At 43.7% G+C, this 23,922-nt stretch overlaps 2 protein-coding genes across 4 annotated transcripts in view; both read left to right on the top strand.

Moving 5' to 3' along the window:
• The window catches only part of erf (Ets2 repressor factor), a 30,381-nt gene extending 26,993 nt beyond the window's left edge, over window positions 1–3,388 (top strand). The window contains exon 5 of the mRNA XM_024299609.2: window positions 53–3,388. Coding sequence (XP_024155377.1) covers window positions 53–661 — 609 coding nt within the window. The 3' untranslated portion in view covers window positions 662–3,388. The remainder of the gene's footprint in view (window positions 1–52) is intronic.
• Window positions 3,389–9,357: 5,969 nt separating this feature from the next.
• The window catches only part of cica (capicua transcriptional repressor a), a 37,789-nt gene continuing 23,224 nt past the window's right edge, over window positions 9,358–23,922 (top strand). The window contains exons 1-3 of one of the 3 annotated variants that reach the window (XM_024299583.2): window positions 9,358–9,566; window positions 13,363–16,973; window positions 17,330–17,600. In XM_024299583.2, coding sequence (XP_024155351.1) covers window positions 13,566–16,973; window positions 17,330–17,600 — 3,679 coding nt within the window. In that variant the 5' untranslated portion in view covers window positions 9,358–9,566; window positions 13,363–13,565. Of the gene's footprint in view, window positions 9,567–9,595; window positions 10,235–13,362; window positions 16,974–17,329; window positions 17,601–23,922 lie in introns of those variants that run through there. The other 2 variants (XM_024299597.2, XM_024299590.2) reach the window with 2 other exon arrangements.

Raw genomic sequence — 23,922 nt, forward strand, 5'->3', positions numbered from 1 at the left:
GCATTTCAGGGAAATGGCGAGGGCAACGTTTTAAACTGTTCTTCCTCCTCAGGTGGAGCCCATGTCAGACATGTCAGAAGAAGACGTAGAGGTGACGGACCTCAGTGAGGAGGAGGAGCTGAATCACAACAACGAGGAGGAAGAAGGTGACTTTGGAACCCCCACAGCCTGCCGCCGCCATCTTTACCCGAACAGCAACCACCACATGAACGGAGGAGTCAGCTGCTCCTCTGCTGCTCTTCCTCCATCCAATCACCCTGACGATGACGACGACGAGGAGGTCTTCAAGACGCCCGCCACTCCCCCAATCGGGAGTAGCCCCGCCTTCCCCCTCATCACCACCATGAAGAGCGAGCCGGGTCAGCCCCCCATCAGCCCCGGGGGCACACGCTGCATCCCGCTCAAACTCCGCTTCAAGCGGCGCTGGAGCGAAGACCAGAGGATGGAGGCGGACGGAGAGAGGGACGAGGCGGAGGACAAGAAAGTTAAGGCTGAAGGCCAGGACGAGGTGGACGGGAGGAGGGATGGGGAGGACGAGAACAGAGGAGGGCGGGACGGGATCCTGGGGCTGATGCTGCCCCCCGCTCCCACCCAGCGCAGATCCAGTTCTGAGCTGCAGAGGGCGACGGCGCAGCTGTCCCTGGAGAACGCCGGCTGCTGAGTGTCGCTCACATCCAGGAAACACCTCGGGAAGTTCCTCCGGTGTTTCCGGCGGAGCGCGGCGCCTCCGCAGCTCTGGCCAGCTGCAGTAGATGTAGCAGGTTCTCGTTCAGCGCAGCTTCAGGGCTGAAACGGACACAAACTTTGGTTCTTGGCGTGTCATAGGCAGGAAACTACTTTATTGTGCAATAATTAAAGGAGCTGTCTGGCACTCTTTACTGACCTCACAGCCGCGTGCACACGCTCCTGAAATTACTTACCGAACAAAATAATTTCCTGCGTATGACACAAGTTTCCAGGAAACTAAAAGAAAAAAAAATCTAAATTTAATCTTTCAGGTTTTGCTACTTCTGCAGAATCTGTTGGTCAGTACTGTCAGCGAGCAGCTGCTCGGCGCTCATGAAATACGGCTGCCGTGCACGGACTCTCTGCTGGATCTGCTTTGACTTTAACACTAACAGATGACCAGACTTGGATTGTGCTGTCATTCAGGCCTCGTTAGACAAGCCCCACGGAGGCGGAGGCGGCCTCCAGTGGGTCAACATCTCGTCTGAAACGGCTAAACCGACCTTCAGAGCAGAGGTGAATGTCTGGGAAACTCCGGTGTGAGTCTCCAGCTCTTGGGTGGACCATCCTGATGTTACTAAAGACTTGACAGTCCTGATAGAGATTACAGAAGTGCCTCCTGTGTGCAGCCTGAAGAGCGCTGTCACAACTCAAGGAGGTCGTCCGTGATTGGACAGAAACGGCTCCGGCTCTGTCACTACAGTGTATAAAGACGTCCTTTTCATGGACAGGTGAGCTACGAACAAGGAGATGGAAGAACTGTCCTCGACTCGGAGAAACAAGAGCAACACCAGCTGCCCCGCCTTTTCGTGTCTTCACACGACCTTTGAGGGGCGCTTCGCCCTTAAACTTAAAGATCTTACATTCCTCTTTTGTTTTTGTTCTTTTGGACGTGTTCGACTCTGGAGGCAGTATTGAAGAGCATTTGCAGTGATCCGAAGGCCTTCTTCTGTATTTTGGATTGAATCACCAAACGTGTTCATGTGATGTTTTGAGAAGCAAAGTGATTAGTCTAGAAGAGAGCGGGAGTCATGTCACGAATGCGGAGCCTCAAGGTTCGCTTCACTCACATGGAAAAGAGAACTTTTATTTTTATGACCTTTTATTTGTGCGTTTTTAACCATAGAGGAGACTGTGCCTTTTTCTAAGCCAACATGTGTTTTTATTAGAAAGCCCCAGCTAAATGTATTAGACTAAACCACCATGCCTTCAGCTTTTTTAACCACGAAATCAGATCATTTACAAACAAAAGAAACATAACTATATATTCGAATGTTATATTTCAATACGGTCATTTGATACAAATCAGGAGAGTCCTATTTTTGACGGTAAAGATGTGTATATATTCTATTGTTAGCAGTATAATTCCGCCTTCGCCTTGTGCTGAGCGGCGCGCCGTGTCCACAGAGGCCACCAGTATCAGAGTTTATATTTATATTGTAAAATAAATGTAACGCGTGCTTTCAGAGGAGCGAGGGCGTGATGGAGCGAGGTGGACTTTAATTTACATTGCGAGCAGCCGTGTTTGCGGTGGGGTGGGGTTCGGCTCCTTCCTGGCGCTCAATCCAAAGTCCCGCAGTGTGGTTGAACCCAGATCTGCTGAGGATCCAGGAGCCAGAGTTTGCGACGGGAGGACAGGTTTCGGCAGATACGCCTGGACTTTGGGTTGTGTGTGTTTGTGTGCGGCACACGCTGTCCTGGTTAGAGCGAGGCTTTTCTGCGGCTGCAATAAAGGGAAACATGACATCACGGGTGACATCAGCCGCCCCCGCAGTCTCTCAAGAGTAGAAGGCCTAACCAAAGAAACTACACCCACCACACACAAACACACACACACAGAGGAAACGGCATCACAAAACCTCAACAGCAATGAGGGACTTCCCAAACGCGCTCGTGTGTGTTTGTGCGTGTGTGGTTGAGCCTTCTGCACACAAACCTTCATCTAGGCTGGATGCTCTAAGCGGCTGATTTATTGTCGTCTCCTTTAAATCCTCCTTTTCCCTCAGCAGACAGACGTAGCTCTTTGGTCCCGATCAGAGCAGGTTTTCACCGTCTGCTGAGGAAGAGATAAGAAAGCACCTGAGCTCTTCAACCAGTGCTGCCTTTACCTGTTGTGGCTTCAAACTCATGTTTTTTTCTGTTCAGATGTTTTATCGTTTCCCTGTAATTATATTCTTAAACTATCTTTTCGATTAGGCCTGGCCTCTTCTCCTTGAATTCCTGCTTTCTTGTGATCTCTTGTGCCAGTTTGCACTCATGAGCTCGGCTTTGGTGCAGTTTTTCCCTTTTGTACTCGTGCTTATTTTGTAATTGTTCCAGCAGAAAAACGGAGGGCCAAGTAATGCCTACATACAGCCGGGGGTTACAGGTTTCAGTTTTTTTTTTTTTTTTTTTTTTTACTTGTGTACATATATTTTTGCCATTATGCAGGATTATGTAAGAGAGAAAAAAAAAACATTGTACTTGTTTTGTTATTTGACATGTGCCCCCCTCCCTTTCCTATCTCTAATCTGTTTCTGGTCTTCTCTTGTGTTCACTCCTTTAGTGAGCTTTCACTCCAGAAGACACTTTGTACCATTCTTCTGTTTTCCTTCTATATCTGTTCATCTTCATTTGTAATTCAACAGTAATCAGGGTTCATTAAAAAAAAGGTGGAAATGTTTTGCTTTTTCTGTCTTTATTTACCATTTTTCATCCCAACATGACTGACACTGACGCTGTTTTCTAGTTTTGGAAGTACTTTTGATAGTCATTAATCCAAATTGTGGAACTGAAAAGGCACTTTTTTGGCTTTAAACTGAAATATTTCATTTAAACTAATGTACTGTTTCAAGAAATCAGATGGAGTAGAAGATCATAATTGTATTGTTTTCAGGATTATTTGTATTTTTACCATTTCAGAAATTTTCCCTGCATTTTTTGTTAATAAATAATGCAAGTTTACTAGTAAGAGAACAGATCCAATTGGTGAAATATCAGTTTAATGAAAAGTAAGTCTACAAAAAATTGTAAAGAATCCAAATTTTCCAAAAATTTGTCAAAATTGACCTGCTTGCTGTTGAGCTTTCTTAAAGAAGCTGCTTTGCACGCGCTGGAACTCTGGCTCCCTCTAGTGGCAGTTAGTAGTACTGAATCTTAAAGTTCCTTCTCAAAAAAAGTCTCGCGAGATCAATTATAAAGCCATCATGGATAATGTTGTAAATGTTTGCCTAAAGATTGTTTGCATAGAAAGTTCAAACCAGCATTTAAGATGACATCAATCAGTCGTTTGCCTGGAAAAAAAAACGGGAACTTAAATGTTCCAGTTTGATTCTGGTCCAAATAAAAGACTACTAAATATTTTTGGCTCTGTGAACTTTAGCTGTGCAATTTACTGAAATTCAAAGTTTTTTTTTAGACATCTGTTTGCCATCTGAAGCTGGAAGTTAAGATGGAAATAATGAATACAGCAACTTTCCTTGCCGGATCACTTTTTTTAGGGGCGTTTAGGCTTATTTAAGTTAGATTTTTAAACCTTGATGAGTATTAAATTAAAAACATTTAAAGTAAATATAGCTGTAAAAATGCAACCTTTTAAGGGGAAATATGACACTAAACCCTCCAGAATAAAGCGATTGTTCTCTCAGTGTTAGAACTCTGTTAAACAACAACTCCTCGTTTCATTTCTGGTCTCCTCTGTGTCGGGCTGAAGCGTGAGGCGGCCTCCGCTCCCCTCAGGGCGGTGGGCTGCATGAAAAGGCTGACTGACCAGCTCCTCGCCTCCAGCAGAGAGGAATTGTTCTCCGGCTGACGACTGAGGTCAGAGGTCGCGGCCTTCAGAGGCCGAGACACAAACCAGATCACAGCAGACGGGTTAATTATCCTGCGGTGAAACTGAAAGGCCTTCACTTTCATCTGTGCAACCTCTGAGAGACGCATGCGGCTCGTGTGTTTCATTATCGACACCATTAATCATAATGAAACTTTCAACAGCAGTTTATGCCAGTTTTAGCTTCAACTAGAGACAAAAAATATGCAAGGAATATCTTAAAAGACTCGCTTCAATGAAAACTGTGTTTTCAACATGTTCTTGTGGCATCTTTCTGATGATTGAGTACATATATGTAGAAAATAAGGCTTAAAGTTGCATTCGACAGAAAGCTCTTAGTAACGAGGCAGGGTTGCTCCACTCCAATTAAACATTTGAGCCAAGCTTTTGGGTTTCTGCTGGGCTAAACTGCAAAATTACTTAAATAGGTAGGAGATAAATCACTTTTTGAACTCATTTTAAAGGGAAACTGAGCGTAGATGTTTTGTAAAAAATGAGCAAAGAGTATGACAGACTGATTTTTAGCCGGGAAAGCTTTTGTAGAAGATCAGAGCTCAAAGAAAAAGTTTGATGATTATTTTTTCTGGAATGTCCTTGTAGCTTGAAACCAACATCCAGCCGCTCATTGCTGTTGCTGCTGCTGCTGCTGATGTCAGTGTTTGCTTGTTTTAAGGTTGAAAGTGAAGATAAAAACTGGCGTCAAGCAGAGGAACCCAACATTACAACCTAAACTTTTACAAAAAACAAAGAATATCTGGTCTGCATGAGTAAGTTTAAACTTATCCTTGTAAAGGTTTTAAATAGTTTTTTAATTGCACTGTTCTTATTGAATGTTTTGTGTAGCCGTTGTGTGCGCCAGGACTTCCTTCAAACATATATTTGTCATCTCAATGGGGCTTTTCCTGGTTAAGTAAAGGTAATATGAGGAAAACATCCTAAAAGCAAAGAAAAATATTAACTATAAAGAGAGTTATCTGGATAATAATATTAAACTTGAAAAGTCCATTATAAAAAATGTCAAATTTATCATTTCTAAATCACATTTATTCACTTGTGGAGAGAAAATAAAAACGAGTTACTCAGTAAGGCTCAGAAACAATGGAGACAGCACCATCTACTGGTGAAAAGGAGTAACTGCTATAAATGTTAAAACACCAAAATCTTTGTTTTCTCTAATTTTTCTTTGTTAATTGATATAAATGAAGGTGTCATGCGTTGCTCTTTTACCTTAAACATGTTAAAAAAAACAGTTACCATGTGCAATGGATAACACAAAGATGTCAGTCTTAGTTCCAAATGAATACACAATGAATGTCAATTAAATTAAAAGAAAAATCAAGATATGGTTCACAAATATGTATTTATAATAATAAAACTAAGGAAATTATGCTTGAAATGCTCATTTATCTCATTTGACTGACTAGCTAAACTATTTCGGTTTCATATAGTCATTAGTTGTTCCTTTTTGGGCAAAAAATGAGCTCTAAATCTGCATTTTTTATCTATTGCTAACCTTATTTTTTGCACATAGTAGACCTGCTGAGTCTTTGTCACATCCTCCTTAATGTTAAAGTACCTCATCCAGAGTGAAACTGCAAAAACATCTTTTATCATTTTATGGAGCAAAGTAGTGTAAAAATCCTAACAGTCGCCGTTAAAGGTCAAGGCCAGAAACCCCAATCAGACGTGTGTGACCTTCAAGCTCTCAGATGTCGGCGTGTGGGAAGCTGTCGTCAGAATCGATGCAGCCACACGGACTCGGGAGCGGGTTGAAAAGTCACTGTCATTTTACACTGTGCCTGGAAGTAACCATATATCATCTCTGCAATGACACACAAGACATCTGCTCCTCTGAGATGGGTGAAGAGATAGTGGACATGCGCTCTGGGTCTGAATGAGTCCATGTTTCAGCAGATGTCAGGTTTCACGTGTCATATAGGAGGAGGAGGAGATCGTCCAGGCAGTGAAAAGGACAAAGCACATTCATTTCCTGGCATTGCTGATGGCGTGTGTGAGCATGATGCAGAGGTGTGTACTAAAATATGTGACGTCTGCATCGGTGGAGAAATACTGTAAACAGGCCTAAACAGAGTGGAAAAACTGCAAAAATGGGCATTAAAATACTAAAGTCCCACTCCGATTATCTTTTAAGTGGTTTTTTTTTATTATGATTATGCTGTTTTAAGCCAAAATCGATGTTGTTTTCTGGAGAAATTCGCCTCTGAATTGTGGGTGGAACAGTAAGCCTTCCCTCATTTCCCATCATCCTTTTGTTTACACTCTCCTGCTAGCTTACAGCCCCTCACAACTCCATCCTAACATTAGTGATGCAACAAAAATGGAGATCGAAATTGGAGCTATCCAGCCGTACATTTCTAAAACAGATGGAATGAGGAAGACGCTCATGGATCTATTTGTCTGCAAGTTGATGCATCAGATTGGAGTGGAGGAGGGAGGTTGCGGCCTACCGACTGTAGCTTCAACGTACATTTTTTGTCTGCTTTTAGCTAAAAAAAATACTCAAACACAACTTTAATCTTAATTTTCTTCTCCGTTTTGAAAATACTTTAAGAATATTGTTGTTGGAGTGGGTTTTAAAGTAGTAATAAAGGGGTCAACGTACAGATTTTTGCATTCCCTTTGCCCGTCTGCTTCTTCTCTCCTCCATGTTGAATCTCTGAGTTTCATAAGTCGACAGCTCTCTTGTTGAGTGCATGTTTCCTGCCAATCAGTCAGTTTAATGGCTATTTAAGGACTGCAGGCTCTCATGCTCGTTTGCACATTTTGACGTGAGCATGGGAATGCTGTCAGAGTTACTTTTTGTAACACAACAGTTTGGCAGAAAACTGCCACATAGACCTAAATTTACTTGGAAGCTGCAATGTTTTTACAGTTTGCATGTCAAGGATGGAAAAGTGATAATAATATTATTACATGATTACAGGACAGCAATGCTGCTGAGTCACTGTGGGGGCTGTCACATGGTCCTCTCCGCCGATGCTCAAACAGATTTGGGATGACCTGCTCAGCCAACACCAGGAGGTTATTTAGAGCTTTACGAGCTTATTGTGTAAGCATTGTCTGTGAGTGAGTGTATGAGTGAATCATTCACACCTGCTGCTGAATCGCTTTTACATCTGCTCAACTTGAAAATGTTGGCCCTGCTGAAGAGGCTGGATCTATTTCGCATGAGTGTGGGCTTGGTTGTGGTGCAGGGCCTCCTGGAGCCTTTTGGTAGTTCAATGGCCCCGTGGATTTGGGAGGGGCTTAGCTGCAGTCCTCAGCCGCGTTCTTAGAAAGTGCTTAAAGGTGTTAATACCGCATGGATTTGCAGGGCTCATTCACAACTCCTCTCCTGCATCAGTTCTGTCTGTAATGCTTCTTGAACTTGAATCTCGTCTTCGTGTCTTGTCCTCATGGAGCGTTACGAAACCAGCCGCCCTCCAAGAGGAAGCAGTCAGACTGCAGTGCTTCACACCACCATGGGTGTGGAGTCTCCCTGCACTTCGCCACGTTGCTTTTTCGGTCACATGTTGCACATGTTATGGGAATAAGTGATGCACAACTGATAAATTAATGAGCATGAGTGTGCAAAGAACCCGAGAGTGTTTTTGTGTTTGCAGACTCTTAGCAGACTGCCTTGTCTGCACAAGCGCCTGTGTGTGTACACGCTTGTGTGTGCATGCTGCACCACACGTACAGCTTATATAACGCTCAGGCGTGTTCTCACTATGCTGTGTGTGCAGGTGCTTGCTTGTATGTGTGCGCCCCGTTGTAACTGCTTGCATTAGTGTAGTTGTGAGTCCCCTGAGCATGATAGGAGCAACCTAGATCCTACAATCATTGACTGTGTCACAAAACAACGTTGTTCTGTTGTCCGAAGTCCCTGCAGGTTGTGTTGCTCAAGAGTTTGTGTCTGATCATTTGCATGTTGTGTTGCTCCGTGCACAACCTCCTGTGTCTGTCTGTGTGTTCACAGGCAGGACCTGCTGTGCATTTGGGTCACTCTCTTAGGAACCATAATCCTGCGTTCAATTTACTCACTTGGGTTTCACTCTTCCTGTTTGGCCAAGCTGATGGCAACAAGCATAATGACCTCATCACAGCACACGGTCATTGGCCTGCAGACCTCCAGCCTCTCGACCAATCGCATTTCGCTCTGATGACGTATAGCTCCAAGAGGCTCCTCTGATTGGCGGAGGGGGCTGGACTTAAGGACGCTCCGCTGCTTTGGTGAGCTCTGATTGGCTCAGAGAAGGAAAAAGTTGTCTGTGTGTGAGATGGAGAGCTGAGGCTGAGAATTTGGGAGTTGGTGTTTTTGGCCTTTGTGGAAACTACACATAACCTGTGGATTACTCACGCTGGAGTGCGGACACACAAACACAACAAAAACCGCAAAGAGTTATCTTTTAAAGACAAAAGTTTTCCAAAAAATACACTCCTAAAGTTTTAGAAAGGCTCTTTTTTCAGGTCAATTTAACATGTTTTCATAAAAACAGAGTCCACAGTTGTTTCCACGCTACTGTTTAAACAAATAAATGATAAAGGGATGAAAAAAGGAAAGAAAAACAGACAGATAGAAGAGAGGAAGGTTTCACTTCTCTTCTGCGTGCCTGTGTGAAGTCTCAGACATACCCATGCTGGAGTCCTATTGGTCACAGCAGTCTGGCTTTTCCAACAGCTGTTCTGTGTTTTCCCACACGCTGATTGGCCAAGCCACCCTGTCAATCAGATTTACTTTGACACGCGGCCCCGCCCTCGCTCCACTTCTACCGCTTCCTATTGGCTACTGTACTCATTCGTGCGTCGCTATTGGCCGCGCGGGCTGGTTGTCAGGGCTGCTGGGCTTCATTCACCATTTTGCGACTGTAGAGTAGAATGTACAGGGCAGTAGTTTTTCCTCCTTTAAAGTTGCGTCGCCGGATAAAAATGAGCGGCCGATAGTTGGCAGGTGCGGGCGGCTAGTCACCGGGCCCCCATTTTAGCCGGAGAACTCCGCGGAGGAAGGCACGCGGGCTCCATATTAGCCGCGGTGAGTACCAGCTGCCTACAAATCTCCTGCAGCACTGCGGTGAGGCTTGTTGTGCTCCAGCCGCGGTGCTAACGCTTGTTTGCTATGCTCAGAAACCCAGTTAGCAGCTCATCTGAGCGGCGTAGTTTTTGACATCTGGGCGGATTTTGTTTTCAAAAAAAAATAGTCCGGCCGGACTGTTTTTCTGTGTTGGGAGGAAAAAAAGGGGAGCGGTGCGGCGACACACCGCGAGCGAGAAACTTTTCCTCTAGAAATGAATACAACGCCATAACTGTCGCCGGACAAATAGTGAAAAGTGTGCCGTTCTTCGTCCTCGGACTGACACGTTTTCGTGCGGGGTTTTTCCTCCTCCTCCGCCCCTTCCTTTCTTTCTCACGGCCGTTAGGATGAGTGCGTGTCTTGTTTTGCGGGCCTTCCCCTTGCACTTGTTTGCGGGGAGCTTTCTCGGTACTTTGTAACGCCGCCGTAGTAACGCGAACGTCAAAAGTTGCCGAGGCAGCGTTAGTTGTTTACGTCCCGGCGACTGCCACCGTCAGATTGGCTGGACAAACTTAACTTTTGCGCGGTGTTTGTGGACGCGCGTGCCCGGGGAGCGGATCCATCTGGACGGGACACTGACTGAACACCGCCCGCGCGGGGAATATGGGTCGCCCGGGAGGGCATTAGGGGTCAGTATGCCCGTTAAACCGGTTCTCATCCCCGGGGAGGAGGATTTCCTGGCGGCCTTTCGTACGTGGAGCTGCGGCCTGGTCGCTGCACGCCACGGCCTGCAGTGCTGGGGAGTAAAACTGGTAGTAATCGCTGTACTACGATGACTTGTCACGGTACTATCCAGTTAAACCAGAGATTACGACATCGTAGCTTGTTGTTTGTATTCTCTGGGGAAGAAGTTAGCAGCTGTTATCTATGGATTAAGCTCGTTTCTGCTGTTATATGTCCCTGGCCTGCTGTGGAAATCTGTTGTAAGCCTGTTATAAACTTTAAGGACTCATGAAACTACTTTTTAACTCAATCAAAAGCAACAAATACATACATTTAATTTAAATTTGACATACCACGATAAACTAAAGGCTGTTTAGATGAATAAAATTGACAAAAATAGAGTCTAGAAAATGTTAAAGGTCAATGGAACACAGAAAAACAGCTGCTGCTGTTTTCCTCACCTCAAATGACTTTAGCCAGCTGGATTCTGCCAACTCTGGTGTTTACTACACACTCCTATCAGCTTAAATGCAGCTCTGCAAAAAGAAAAAGAAATAATAAGATTTAAGTCGCACCCCTGCTCCGTGCCAAATGATTGCTGCACACAAGAGAAGGACTCTTGCTCCATATTTCATTCTGCAGAGAGTAGGTTGCATCAGTGTGCCTTTAAGCTGTTATCATGAGGACCGTGGCTCTCACGCCAGCTGTTGTACTCAACGCACTACTGAGTAAACACATGTAGCATGCCTGTGTCATGACCAAGTAAGGGCAGCTGCCAAATTATTTTATGGTGACTGTTTTGCGTAGTCTGGATTAAACGGGGATTTGCATGGAGCTCTGCTATCAGCAAGCATCGAACACATTCAAAAAGTTTGGAGGTGCTACACACCCTGATATGATGCAAATAGCATGGTTTTAACAAGATGTGCAATTTAGGCAACATAAGACAAACAAAACACCCAACTTATTACACACTGTCATTGTTTAACGAGTGTAAATGAAGCCAAAATGCAGAAGCGTTGCAGGAAGAAAATATGCATGCGATCATTGCTAACCCAGAGCTCAAGGTGGAAGGCAGCATTCAGCACTTGATTGCTACTCACCCAAGCGGTGAACGTGGAGTACAAATGGTAGCTGCCCATCAATTTAGGACTCCTCTAAACTATGTCAAAGCAAAATAAAAAAACAGCCAAGATCATCACTGCAAGTTCAGCACCAGGTCAGGCATCACAATGCTGTGGGAGGTTGCTAGAAATAATAGGACGGTTCTTAGCTAATAGGTCCTGTTGTTAAATGTTTATGTTAGTATTACAACAAAATAACTGGGGTATGACTTTTACAATCCCTGTTGCAGCCTTTGCAGTTTGTACCGAAGCAAAACACGTTTTTAAATAAGCAAAATGTGCTAAGATGTCAAGCACGTGGGTAGAGGGATAATGATTTGAGCCTCTTTTTTTCATCTTCTCTGTAGAAATCTGGCAGCTAAAATTGGCTAACTTGGGATGTCCAGTATATTTTAAACACCATAACTGAAGCAAGTAATTGGATAAGTTGAAGTGATGTAAAGAAGAGTGTGTTAGAATACCTCCACTATGTGAGCAACTGATTAAGTCCTACAGAAAATGATTACATCAAGCTGCCGCATCTAAAAATGGTTGTACACTAATGAGTCATGCTCTGCACTTGGGTTCTTCACGCTATACCTCAGCTCCCCGACTCGAGTTTTTCACGTATTGCTGAATTTCCCTCAGTTTACGGCGAGGTTAGGATGACAGGAATTCCCTCGCACTTTGAATGGTAGAACGAAACAAGGTGTGCTCTCCTTTTTCAAACAAATGTAGATGTTTTCTATGTGTGGCCTTGAGACGGGCGACACTTGCCTCTGAAGGCGGATTTCTCTAGTTTTTAAAGCAACCTGGGTTAACGCGAGCCTCCACAGTAAGGCGGCAAATGGGAATCCAACAGACAGAGAGATATGTGGGAGGATGAATGGAGGGATAGATGGATGGAGAAACAGGGCCAGACAGTCAGACATGTAAGTTAACAGACAGTCTCTGACAAGTCGACATGTCTAGTGATTGCCGATAGCCGTCAAGACAGAACATTTTGACAGTGAAAATCGCAGTAGGAGTGAGACATCACACAAAGACGACAGAGCATACTGTACTGGTTTGAGTCCTATATGCAAGTTGTTTACAGATTTCTGCTTCTTTGGCGGCTTTTTTTTTCTTTTCAAAGAAATGAGGCTGAACATAGAGGAGCTTTGACCTGAGGCAAGTCCTGCATGCATCAGCCACACCGCAAACACACTTGTTAAAAACACAACACTTCAACAAGTCAGCAAAATCAATCAGTTTCACTCTAAATGGAGGCAGAACTGTGAATGAGTCCTGCTCAGAATAAGAGATATGCTGAATGACTCCGGCGTGGAGTAACAGTTCTTCTGTTTTTCTGGATGATTGCAGCACAAAAAGAGGATAGAGACCACAGGGAATTTCAAATAAGAGGTTAAAATCAATATCACAGAAAGACAGAATGGTGTCAGGGGATTAAAAAAGAAAGTGTAACTGTTGCAAAGAAAAAATATATGCAGAGGAATAAAGTAGTGGGTAGTTTGGTTATGGTTCTCCACATGAAATGGAGTTTGTAGAGGCGGATTTAGTCTGCTTTGAAATTGTTAGATAAAGGTCGCCGGAGAGAGACAGAGCGAGAAAGGGAGGGTTTCAGTATGTGAACGAAGAAGGAATTCCCCCGCCTCTACTGCCCCGGCCAAGAAGTAGTGAGTGTGTGTGTGTTTGTGTTAGTGTGAGTAAGGAGTGCATGTAGAGAGGCTTGTCTGGGCAAATTGCAGAGCACTCCTCGCTGTTTCCATGCTGCGTTGTAAGCCTACATTTTGTTTACCCTACTGTTTGGCCTCATGTTTTCTCTGTGTACCAGGTGGATGCAGGTGTTCTGTAATATGACCAAGACCTCTTATGTAAAGTGAAGTAAATATGTATTGTAGTAAAATTGTGCTTTTTTTAATAATGGTTTTGTCAAATGTTGTATATCGGTGGATTCACTTTGTTTTGAATAACTTTTCCCTCTCTTCCAGAGTCACTGGAGTAAAGTGGAAAAGTGCTGGAGTCACGCAACAAAAGACAGGATGAGTGAGGGAGGCCCTGGCAGAGGAGGAAAATAGAGCAAAGAGAAGAGGGGGAAGCAGGAAAAGACGAGCAAACCAAAAGCGCCAAGTGAAAACTCTGGGATAAATAAATAAAAGGAGCTGTTTGGAGAAAAATCAAGCTAGATGAAAAGATGAAACCGATTAAAAAGCAGGGCCGGCGCTCTCCCCCCTCCACCCGGGCGAAAGGAGGGAAGCGTCGGGGGGCTGGGGATACCTCAGATGGAGGAGAGAAGAGAGATTCGGACGAGAATAGAGACACAAGCAGATCCCCTTTGAACCAAATTACATCTTCCTCTTTTTCCTCTAGTTCACAGCCAGAGTCTTTTCCGTCAGACCTAATGAGAGCGCGGGACAGTTCTGAGGGGGAGAGGCTACCAGAGTCGATTGTAATGGATTCGGGAAAACTGTTGACATCCTCAGAGGAAAGATCTGCCAGGTCAACCTTAAGCAGCTGTGAAAGCGGCGGCAGTAGTTGTAGTAATAGTAGTACACCGAGCGCCAACAACAGTCCAAACCCATCCTCCAACCGAAAAACAGCCACCTTCAAGTCCCGTGTTCCCAAAAAGAAGTATACATCTGAACACTGCTCGTCATCTACTGCCGGTCACCATAGCAACCCCACCTCCTCTGTGACACCTCCTCCGTCTCTGAGCACTGGAGCCTTTAATGAGGGGTCAACTGGTTCAGGGGTCGACATTAGCAACTTGCATTCTGACAGCAGCAGTCAGAGCAGGAGCCTAATGGATGACTTTCACCCTGCCTGTCCTGAGGCGGATGGGCCTCGGGATTCTGTAGGCCCACCTACTTTGTCACTTGTAGGAGAGAGGGCTGTAGGTAGTGATGAGTTAACCGACATAGAGAGAGTGTCCCCCAGCCCCCTGCCTCGGTGTTCTTCAACAGACACCGCCAGTGAGCACTCGGCTGATCTGGAGGTTGTTGGTGACACGCGTGATGTCTCCCATTCATCTGCACACTCAGTACCCAGTCTACCCAATGCTCTATCTGACGCCCTGGCCAAAGGACTAAAAAACCAGCGAATCCTTGCCCGTCAGCGAAAGAGAAGAAGTAATGAAGAGGCAGGAGGAGAAATGAGGCACGACAAGAGGAGTTCAGACTTGGTGTTCGGGGCTGGGGTGGTACGGAGTGTCAGCGGTAAATCAGGAACCTTGGAGGTGCAACTGAATGGAGAGAAGATGCTCTGCCGTTATCCTTATTGCCATGACAGCCCCCCAGGGGTGGTGGACATAATTCTGGATGCACCACCACCCGGTGCTCATACAATACCAATTGGAACCCATGTCTGTGTGCCATTTAGAACTGAAGATGGTAACGAGGGTCAGTGGCAGTGGTACAAAGAAGGTGTGGTGACTGAGGTAGACACACATCCTGCTGTGGCCAACCGCTATCGTGTCCTGCTGTCTGAAGAAAGACCTTACCCTCTAGATGAAGAAGATAGTAGAAGTGCTCCCCAGGCTGTGTGGGTCTCTAGACAAACACTTAGGCTTCTTGTGCCGCCGTGGGACCTGGACTTTCCCTCTAGTGGTACACGAGAAGGAGAATCTAGTGCTCGAGACAGGGAAGAAAAGCAGGAAGAAAGGGAAGAGATAGATGTAGAGCAGGAGGTGCGTCGACTTAGCGGAGGATTAACCCCTGGAATAGCATCAGGGTTGGGAAGGGGGATGTCCTATCAAGGAATAATTCCTGTTTCTTCAACATCAGGCCATAACATTAGCTCTCAAGTAACTCCAGAATCTGCTCTTAGTCTGGCAAGTGGCAGAGAGTGGGAAATTGAGAATAATTTTGAACAAGTGAAAAGGGAGAGGGTGCTCCTAAAAAATCAGAGCAGAGACAGAGAAAGAGAGAACAGCTCAAAGCAAGTGCAGCAGCTTTCACAGCAGCACCATGCATACATGCCGCTTACCCCTGAAGAAGACATGGAGGTGTCGCACTTTAACATGGTCCCCATCATACCTGGTGCCAAACCCATGACAGTCCCCCAGCAACGCAACATTGTTTCTAAGCTCCAGCCTGGCTACCTCAATACCCACCCATCTGTGGTGCGGGGCGTTGGGTTTCCCCCCACCCACCTGGCCATGAACCCTCATCCTCCACCTGTTCTTATAGGCATTGATCCAGGAAGTGCAGCCAGTGCTGTGATCGCAACATCCCAGCTCCCTCCTATTCCTCCTATCTCCTCTTGCTCTACATCCTCCTCCAGAGGAGAAAAGGCATCAGGGGGAAATTCTACTGCAGGAGGAGGTCCCAGTTCAACCTCCTCCAGCTCTTCACGCTCCCGTACACCACTCACAGCTGCCCAGCAGAAGTACAAGAAGGGAGATGTTGTGTGTACACCAACAGGAATTCGAAAGAAGTTTAATGGGAAACAGTGGAGAAGACTGTGCTCTCGGGAAGGTTGCTCTAAGGAGTCTCAGCGACGGGGATACTGCTCTAGACACCTTTCAATGAAGACAAAGGAAATGGAGGCTAGTGGAGGTGGGCGGGACAGAAGTGGAGCCAGTAGCACAGGAACTCTGACACCATCTGACTTGCGACTGAGTGGTGGGAGAGCCAGCTCAGAATTTGACTGGGATGAGACGTCACGGGAAAGCAGTGAAGCCAGCAGTCGTGGAGGAGACTCCCGTCCCCGTTTAGTCCTTCCGTCCCTGCTGCCCCAGGACCTTTCTCGTTTCGACTATGATGAGTGTGAGGCAGCATCCATGCTCGTCTGCTTAGGTGGTTCCCGTTCTGGCACACCTTCATACTCTCCCATATCAAACCAGTCACCCTTTTCTCCAACCCCGTCACCCTCACCCTCTCCACACTTTGGCTTTCGCCCTGCCAATTTCAGCCCCATCACTGCTCATCCTTCACGTCGCCATCGTCAACCTAGTGGCACTAAGATTGGTACACCAGGAGGTGAAAGAGAACGGCACCCATCAGGGATTGTCCCATCTTTTCAGACTAACCTCACCTTTTCAGTTCCTATAAGTCCAAGCAAGAGAAAGCATGAGACCTATCCCCCTCCTCTACTGTCTGCAATCCAGGACTGCCAAACCAAACAGGAACAACAGCAGCTGATTGGTATAAGCAGTGGGGTGTTAGGAGACCAGTCTCTTGTCCATAGTCCTGCAGCCTTCAGAGTCCTTTCCCCTCAGAATCAGCCCACAACTCCCTCCTCACTCTCCTTCACCCATCCTCGCAGTGCCACCAGTCGACCTCCATCCTCTGCTGCCTCCACACCTCCACCCATGTTGGTTTCCCCTACTCCTTCTCCACTACCCCAAGAACCCTCTCCACGCCGGATTGTACCGCTCCGTGACTCTCCAGTCATCGTCCGAAACCCAGACGTCCCTCTGACCAAGTTTTCTGATGGTCCATTAGCAAGGCGAGACAGAAGTAGGTCAAGAGAGCGTAACCAGTCACAACATGCAACAACGATAGGCTTACAGGCCCCTGTTCCTATTAATGGGGCCACCACCAATGGTGCAGTTCTCCTGCGGAACCCTACATCAACTCTTGTTCTGGTGACCTCAAGCCCGGTGAGATATACCTTATTTTTGGTTTTTGTTTGTTTGATTAGACAAGAATAGTCCACTTGTATAAATGTATTACATAAAGAACATTCACTAAGATTTTCATTCACATTTCCAATCACACTTAATGATTCTTTGATTAAACTTATGCAGTCCTATTGTCAAATATGCATAGTTTGGACTAAGATTGAGGTTGAATAATGTTCTTTAACATTGGCTCTCAGGTAAATCCAAATCCTTGGGTCTTCAAATGACTCTTCAATTTAAGCTTTTAAAGTAGCATCCTCTTATCTGATGTGAACAGCTAATATTTATTGCAAACTGTGTAAATTATTTTCAATTTTATTTTATTTTTCCCCCAGTCCCTCACTCCAGCCACAGGAGGCCATGTTGCCATCTCTACCCCCTCGACTCCTGGGTCCACGTCTGCCTCTTTGGGTTTGACTCTGTCTTCAACTGGTTCTGGAGCAAAGGAGAGGAAACTTGATGGGCACCAGGACAACTCAGGAGGAGCACTGCCTCAGCCGGTCGCCTGCCATCCAACACCAACAGCCCTGCTACCGCTCATCCTCCCAGCTGAGTCGTCTCTCCCTACGCCCCGCAAGCAAATCATCATGGGACGCCCGGGAACTGGTAAGCCCAAAATAGGAAAGCAGCTGAGCCGAATTTCTGCCATATTTTAAAGTGAGAACGTTGTCATTTTTGCACTTCTGATTCTCCTGATCTCAGGTGTTATACCAGTGTCATTAGAGTGCTATGACTTGCTCGTGGCAAGTGAAACTACCACATCAGATGGCTGTTTATGTGTCTCATTTTTTTCCAGACGGCAATACAGAACTCAGTTTTATTCAAAGCATTGGTTTGTTTGTATCCCAATTGCAATCAGACTGCTTTGTCTGAAGCTCCTATAAAAATAATGAAAAAATGCACTAGAAATGAAAGTTGAAAGTAAATATTACAAATATTCAGAAGCCCCTTTTGACCCATCCATTTTCCACTTTTAAATTTCACACAAATTTCTTTCTGTATCAGGGATGTGTGATTGATTTATTTTCTGCCATTTCTCTTCTAAATGGCGCGACCAACAGAGTCTTTAAAATACATTTGTAAATGTCAGCACGTCTAGCTTTGTTGAGGAGGAAATGGGAAGCAGTTCTTGCGAGTGATGAATGTGAAGAGATTTATTTAAATTTACCTAAAGGTAGTTTAAAAATGAGACATTATGTGTTATTCTTTGTGCGAGCAGGTCGTGGAAAGGTCCAAAAATAAGTGAAGTACTTGTTGTTCTTCTAAAGGCTTTTAGAGCAGTTTATAAACCGTAACGCATTATGGGTCTAGTCTTTAAGTTCTTATTATGTAATTTAGATGGATGAAAACATTTATCACTGAATAGAAGTGTTTTCAATTCAGATGATGTTTCTTATATTATGGATTTATGCTGCTTTAATTAACAATCTGGGAAGTGCAGCAGTAATCAGTCAGTCAAACTACTTCAAAAGGGAATATTTGTAAAATTTTGAGGCACATTTTTGGATAGATGTTCTGGTCAAGAAGAGCAACACTGTTTCTCTCTGTGTATACATTAAATAAAACAGAATGATGAAAACTGGCTCCCGGAAATGGAGGTGGTTGGGTTCATCTTGCACTCTGCTCGTTTCCATGCCAACTTAGTGAGAGGATGGTATGGCCAAGCAGCAATATATGAATGACAGAGATTGTTGGATTTGAAAATGAATGATGTGTTTGTTTGAATTTGATAGAGCAACACTTTAGTCTAAGATGTGGAAAGGTTTTGTCCTGGCATAGTCAGGTCTTAGCAGTTTGGAGGTTTGGTTTGACATTTGACATGAGGCAACATCAGGTTTCGATAAATGACAGGTGTGATTTGTCCTTTCGTCTTAACTCACAGCTTTCCCTAGCAATCAAATAACAAAATCTTTTCATGCTGGTCAAATGATTACTACCATTTTAAAGCGAAACCTTTTTTCTAAGGTGTGAATATCAACAGGGTTGATATATGAGTTGCTCAGGCAACCACCCAGACGTGCTGCTGGCTGTGTGTAATTTGTGACTCAGTGTGTGTAGTGTCAGGGTTACTGAGTGGGCTCGTGTGTGAGAATGGTGGGGCGTCACCCTCTCTTATTTCTACGTAGGTGTTTGTTTCTAAGAGATAAATGTGCCATTGAAACGTAAAAATCGGCTGTTATTGACATGTCTAGACATGTTAGTCTGTGAGCAGGGAGCAACAAGGACACTCACGCCTCCTCCACACACGCAGACGTACACAAACACGCACACATCCGGGTGTTGCAGAATATCAGCAGCCTCAGACAAGGCATTAAGTAAACGCGTTTCATTGCCCTCAGCAGGAAAAGGGGTGATCGTAATACTGCCATGTTGTCATGGATACACTTTTCCACCAGTAGAATTAGTGCAGTAAAGCATTCAGACTTGAGCTGATTACCGGTGTGTGCTTTTCTTTCCCTTTCCCATCACCTCTCTCATGCTGCTGCTAACAGCCACCTGTCCCTGGAAGAGTAACGCTTCTGCTGCCATGCATTTTTAAAACTGAGGGCCCCGAAACAAGCCCAGGCCTCATGGCTGCAATGGCTCCTAAATATAACCCCGCTCAAGTGCAACTGCATTAGCATCACAAGTTTCATTATTGCTGTCTCTGAGTGGAACTGCAGCTGCTAGTGTTTCAGGTGAAACCTTTGGAGTTCAATTGTGGCTCAATGTATTGAGTTTTTTTTTTTTTGGTTTTGCATCCACAACAGGTTCTACAGTTATGAAAGTTGTGCTACATTGTCGTATTGCGTTTCATTTGTCAACAATATTGTGACTTTACACATTTGGGCAGAAAGACAAAACTGGTTTTGCAAAATCTTCAGGTGACTACAACCCAGACTTTTCTGCCTTTTTTGTCCATGAACTAAAAAACAGGATGTTTTCTCAAAGGGTTTGCCTCCTTAGAGCTGTAAGTGCTCAGGAGGTGCTGCAGGGCTGAGCTTGGGCATCTCAGACATGTTAAGGGGTTTTTGTGAGCAGCACAATAGGAGTGAAGAGTTAAGGCAACTTTCTTTTCGGTGAGGACTACTTTTGTGGAAATATCTATTGCAGTCATCAAGTCAAAGTGGTAGGGAGCAAAGAAAATTATATAAGAATCCTTGTCTGCACATTTGCAGTTATATTTAACTCGACTGATTGATTTACTTCATAATTATAATTTTTGTTACAGAAATCTAATTTCCATTTTTTTTATCTTTATTAGATTGATTTAGATAATGTAAATTCCATCCTTTTCTGATTAAATTCTTAGTTGTGTTAAAAAACACCAATATTACATAAAATACATTGAGTTTGCAAACTGAATGTATATCTTGAATTGATTCAGGAAAATAACAGCAAAGCAAAGCCCACAAGCTTTTGCTGTTTATCAATTTATGTTGGTCTTTTTAAGATTTCTAAAAGATTTTAAAAACTCTTAAGCACATTAAAAGCAATTTTATAAGATAATCCATATTTTATGTTGTGCATATTTAATTTAATTCAAAATAAGATTGTTTTTTGGGGTAAAAAATATTTTAATTCTGTTCTTAAAAGTTCAGTCTTCCTGTTCTTGACCAGTCAGTAGTGTCAGCAGAATTTGTCTTCTGATCTCGGCATGCTCACATGAACAGGAAGTGATAGCATAATCCATGGCTACGAGTGTCAGCGTTGCTGTTTGTGTCACTACTCTCCCTAACAAATGAACTTCTGGTGTGTAAAGCACGAGAATAAGCTTCACTTCCCCTTCCTAAGTTCCTCCTGCCACAGCCGTAGAAACTGCCAGTAAGGGGCGAGGAGTGCAAAGGTCCCGCTGCAGTGATAATAACCATGTGACATCAGAGCCAGCCTTTGAGAGCTCTTAGGCTGTGTGTGTAAACAGCAGCAAACACAGTCAACTCATTTGCATGTTCCTCATCTCGCTGAGCAGAACATGAATCGCAATTTTACCGAGCTACAGCTGTAAAAACATTTGCTATATTTAGATTACTGCATTCCAGAGAAACATTCTTTCTTCACTCTTTAGCCGTTGCAAATTAAAGATAAATTCACAAATATGTTTTATTTTGTTCTAATTTTTCTTGTTTCTATAGACTTAGATCTCCATAATGGCACCTACATCTGTTGAAGTCTGCGTGGAACGCCTCATTTGGGAGGAAGAACATTTTTTACAACTTCACTAAGACTCAAATGTTAATCAGACAAAAAACTCAGAAACAGGATGAAGTGCTAATGATAAAAACAATATATGTCTGGAATAGAACAGAATAGAATACAAGTACCTTATTCATCCCAGGCTGGGAAATGTCTGATCAACATTTGGAGATGTTTCGTCTGTAACAATATGCCTTTTTTTGTCATTTAACTCGCATACAGAACAATTTCATATTTGCTTTAACATCCTGTAGAATGTTTACAGGGGGAAAAATACTTTTGTTTTTTAAATTACCTTGTTGGAGTGTGGCATTAGAATTTGCCACTCTGCTTATTTTTTTGTCCACATGCTAATGTGATTTTTCTTTTTTCTTTTTTTTTTGAGAGACTCTAACATAACCGCAGATGTCAAAATGCACTCGTCATGCCCACACACAATGAATAAAACAAATATGAGTCAAAGACAGTTGAACAACCAGGACACAACTGTCAGAAAAAATGAAGAAAATTGTCATACGTTCATTTGGCAATTACCGTAATTCAATGATGATTGTATTATTTACAGCATTTAAAGAAAACAGAATCAAACTGATTGTTCTAGAGACCCACTCCAATATAAATCGTGTGTTTTTAACATGTTCTTGTACAAATTTTCTCATGATGGAGAACATTAAGAAAAAATAAGATTAAAATATCATTTATGTGTTTTCTTTATTCAAATTGTTGTGAATCAGGAGCAAATGAAAAAAATGGCATTTGAAAAAGCTTGTAAGTGTGACGTACAAGTTATTACGACAAGCCACAAGCTTCATGCTCCACTACATTCAGATGTAAGTACTTGCAGACGACAGAGAATAAATATGAATACTAATAGTTTTCAGCTCTCTCATACTAGTTTATTAAACCTCTCGGTCATCCACCGTCTCTTTGCAATTTGCATCCTCCCGCCTTCAACTGGAAGCTCGAGGCCTCCAAACTGTACTTTTCATGTGTTTCCTCCCACCATCTGCAGCTTGCTCTGGTTCTCCTCTTTTATCTCAAGTGTCACACTAGCCACAAACCAAGCATCAGAAGTTTCATCATAACGTGGCACAGCGTTCCGAACTGCGTTAAGTGTTGCTGTGGAAACCACCAAAGCAGAGTAAAGATGACCTGAGCACTTCTTACTACTGTGAAGTTGTCGTTGAGACACCTATTTAGGAAGAGGTTTCTTTGTCAAAATATTTGGAACCAGAAAAAGTACTTGTTTTGGCCTTTTTATATCCTCAAACTTCAAGGTGTTAAGGAAACATTTATGACTGTGCTCTACTCATTCTCAGCTGCATCTATTAGATGAAGAGAGTGATACCTGTTTGGATATTCGGAATGTTTCGCATGTGTTTAGGATCAGGTGTGGGGGAGTGTTTCCTCTAAAAGTAATGTGTGTCAAAGTGTTGAAATATACAGTATTTCATACAGAACATCAATTTCTGTGAATTACATGTACATAATTGTGGAGAATTTGAAAGCAAAACTAAAATGTAGCTCAGGAAAGAGACTATATTAACCTGCAGCTGAAGGGCAGGTGTAATATGACACCACATATGGTTTGTCATCATCAGAACGGGCCGTTTACTCAGGCTGTTACTCATTGTGGTGCTGAGATTGCAGGATGAAATCACTCATCCCAAAGTAAAAATAAAATCAGATCCTGTGTGGTTCTGATGTCATTACATTCAGGGTTTACGTCAACCAGCTGACATTCCTGAAGGGCTGTTGCAGTGACCGACATTGGTGAGCGTCCCTTTAGTTTCCAGGGATTCATTATTTATTTATCAAATGCTTGACTGATGACTTTGTGGCAGATGCAGGTGAGAGGACTTCCAAAGTTGGAAATCACATGTGACTCATCAAACCAGCAGAGAGATGAAGTTGCTTTATCTATAGCAGCTAGACATCATCGCTTTCACCAGTCAAATGTAACTACACACCATAAAATAAAGATTAAGCAGAATAAAAATGTATGCAAAAACTCATATTTGAAACAGATGAAGGTGGAGGTTTCAAGTATTGCCTACACATTCTCACTCCCAACTTACCATGTATGGATGTATGGTTCCGGCCCCCTCTGTGTCGCTTTTTGACGTTTTGGGTGTCCCCAAGTTGTTATTTTTGACGTGCTGGCTTTTTTTCCCCAATGATTTCTGATTTTTTTTAATGGTGTCCGTGGCAGACATGAAATCTTCTCCACTTTCAACCACATTTGCCAATGTAAGACGTGGGTCATCTAGACCCCATAAGATAGAACAAGGGTTAAGTGCCCCCCGTTTTCTTTTAATTTTGATTATGCTGTTTTTGAATAGAATATTTTTTTAAAAGTGGTGTTTTCTAATAGAATTTATGCAGTTGTTGATCAGAAATCAGTAACCCCGCCCCCCTTCCCCTCCCCATTACTGATAGCTCTCTGTTCACACTCTTTCCTGCTAGTTTACAGCCTCTCACAATCTCCACCTTACCAGCAGTGATCTATTTTAAACATATTTCTATTGTTTATTTTTATTATTATGAATACGTTGATTTTTAGCCAATTGTGTCATTTTTTTAGGACATAGTTTCTGAAGGAGTTCATTGGCAATTTGCCTCAAAGTTGTGGGTGGAACTGTTAGCGGGGAGTAAGCCAACCCATATTTCCCATCATACCTTTGTTTAGGGGTGTTGCGGATCACGGATTATCCGTGGTCCGTACGGATCAGAAGCCACGGTTCGGGACACGGTT

The sequence above is a fragment of the Oryzias melastigma genome, linkage group LG11, assembly GCF_002922805.2.
Source record: "Oryzias melastigma strain HK-1 linkage group LG11, ASM292280v2, whole genome shotgun sequence".
In the NCBI taxonomy this organism is placed as follows: Eukaryota; Metazoa; Chordata; class Actinopteri; order Beloniformes; family Adrianichthyidae; genus Oryzias; species Oryzias melastigma.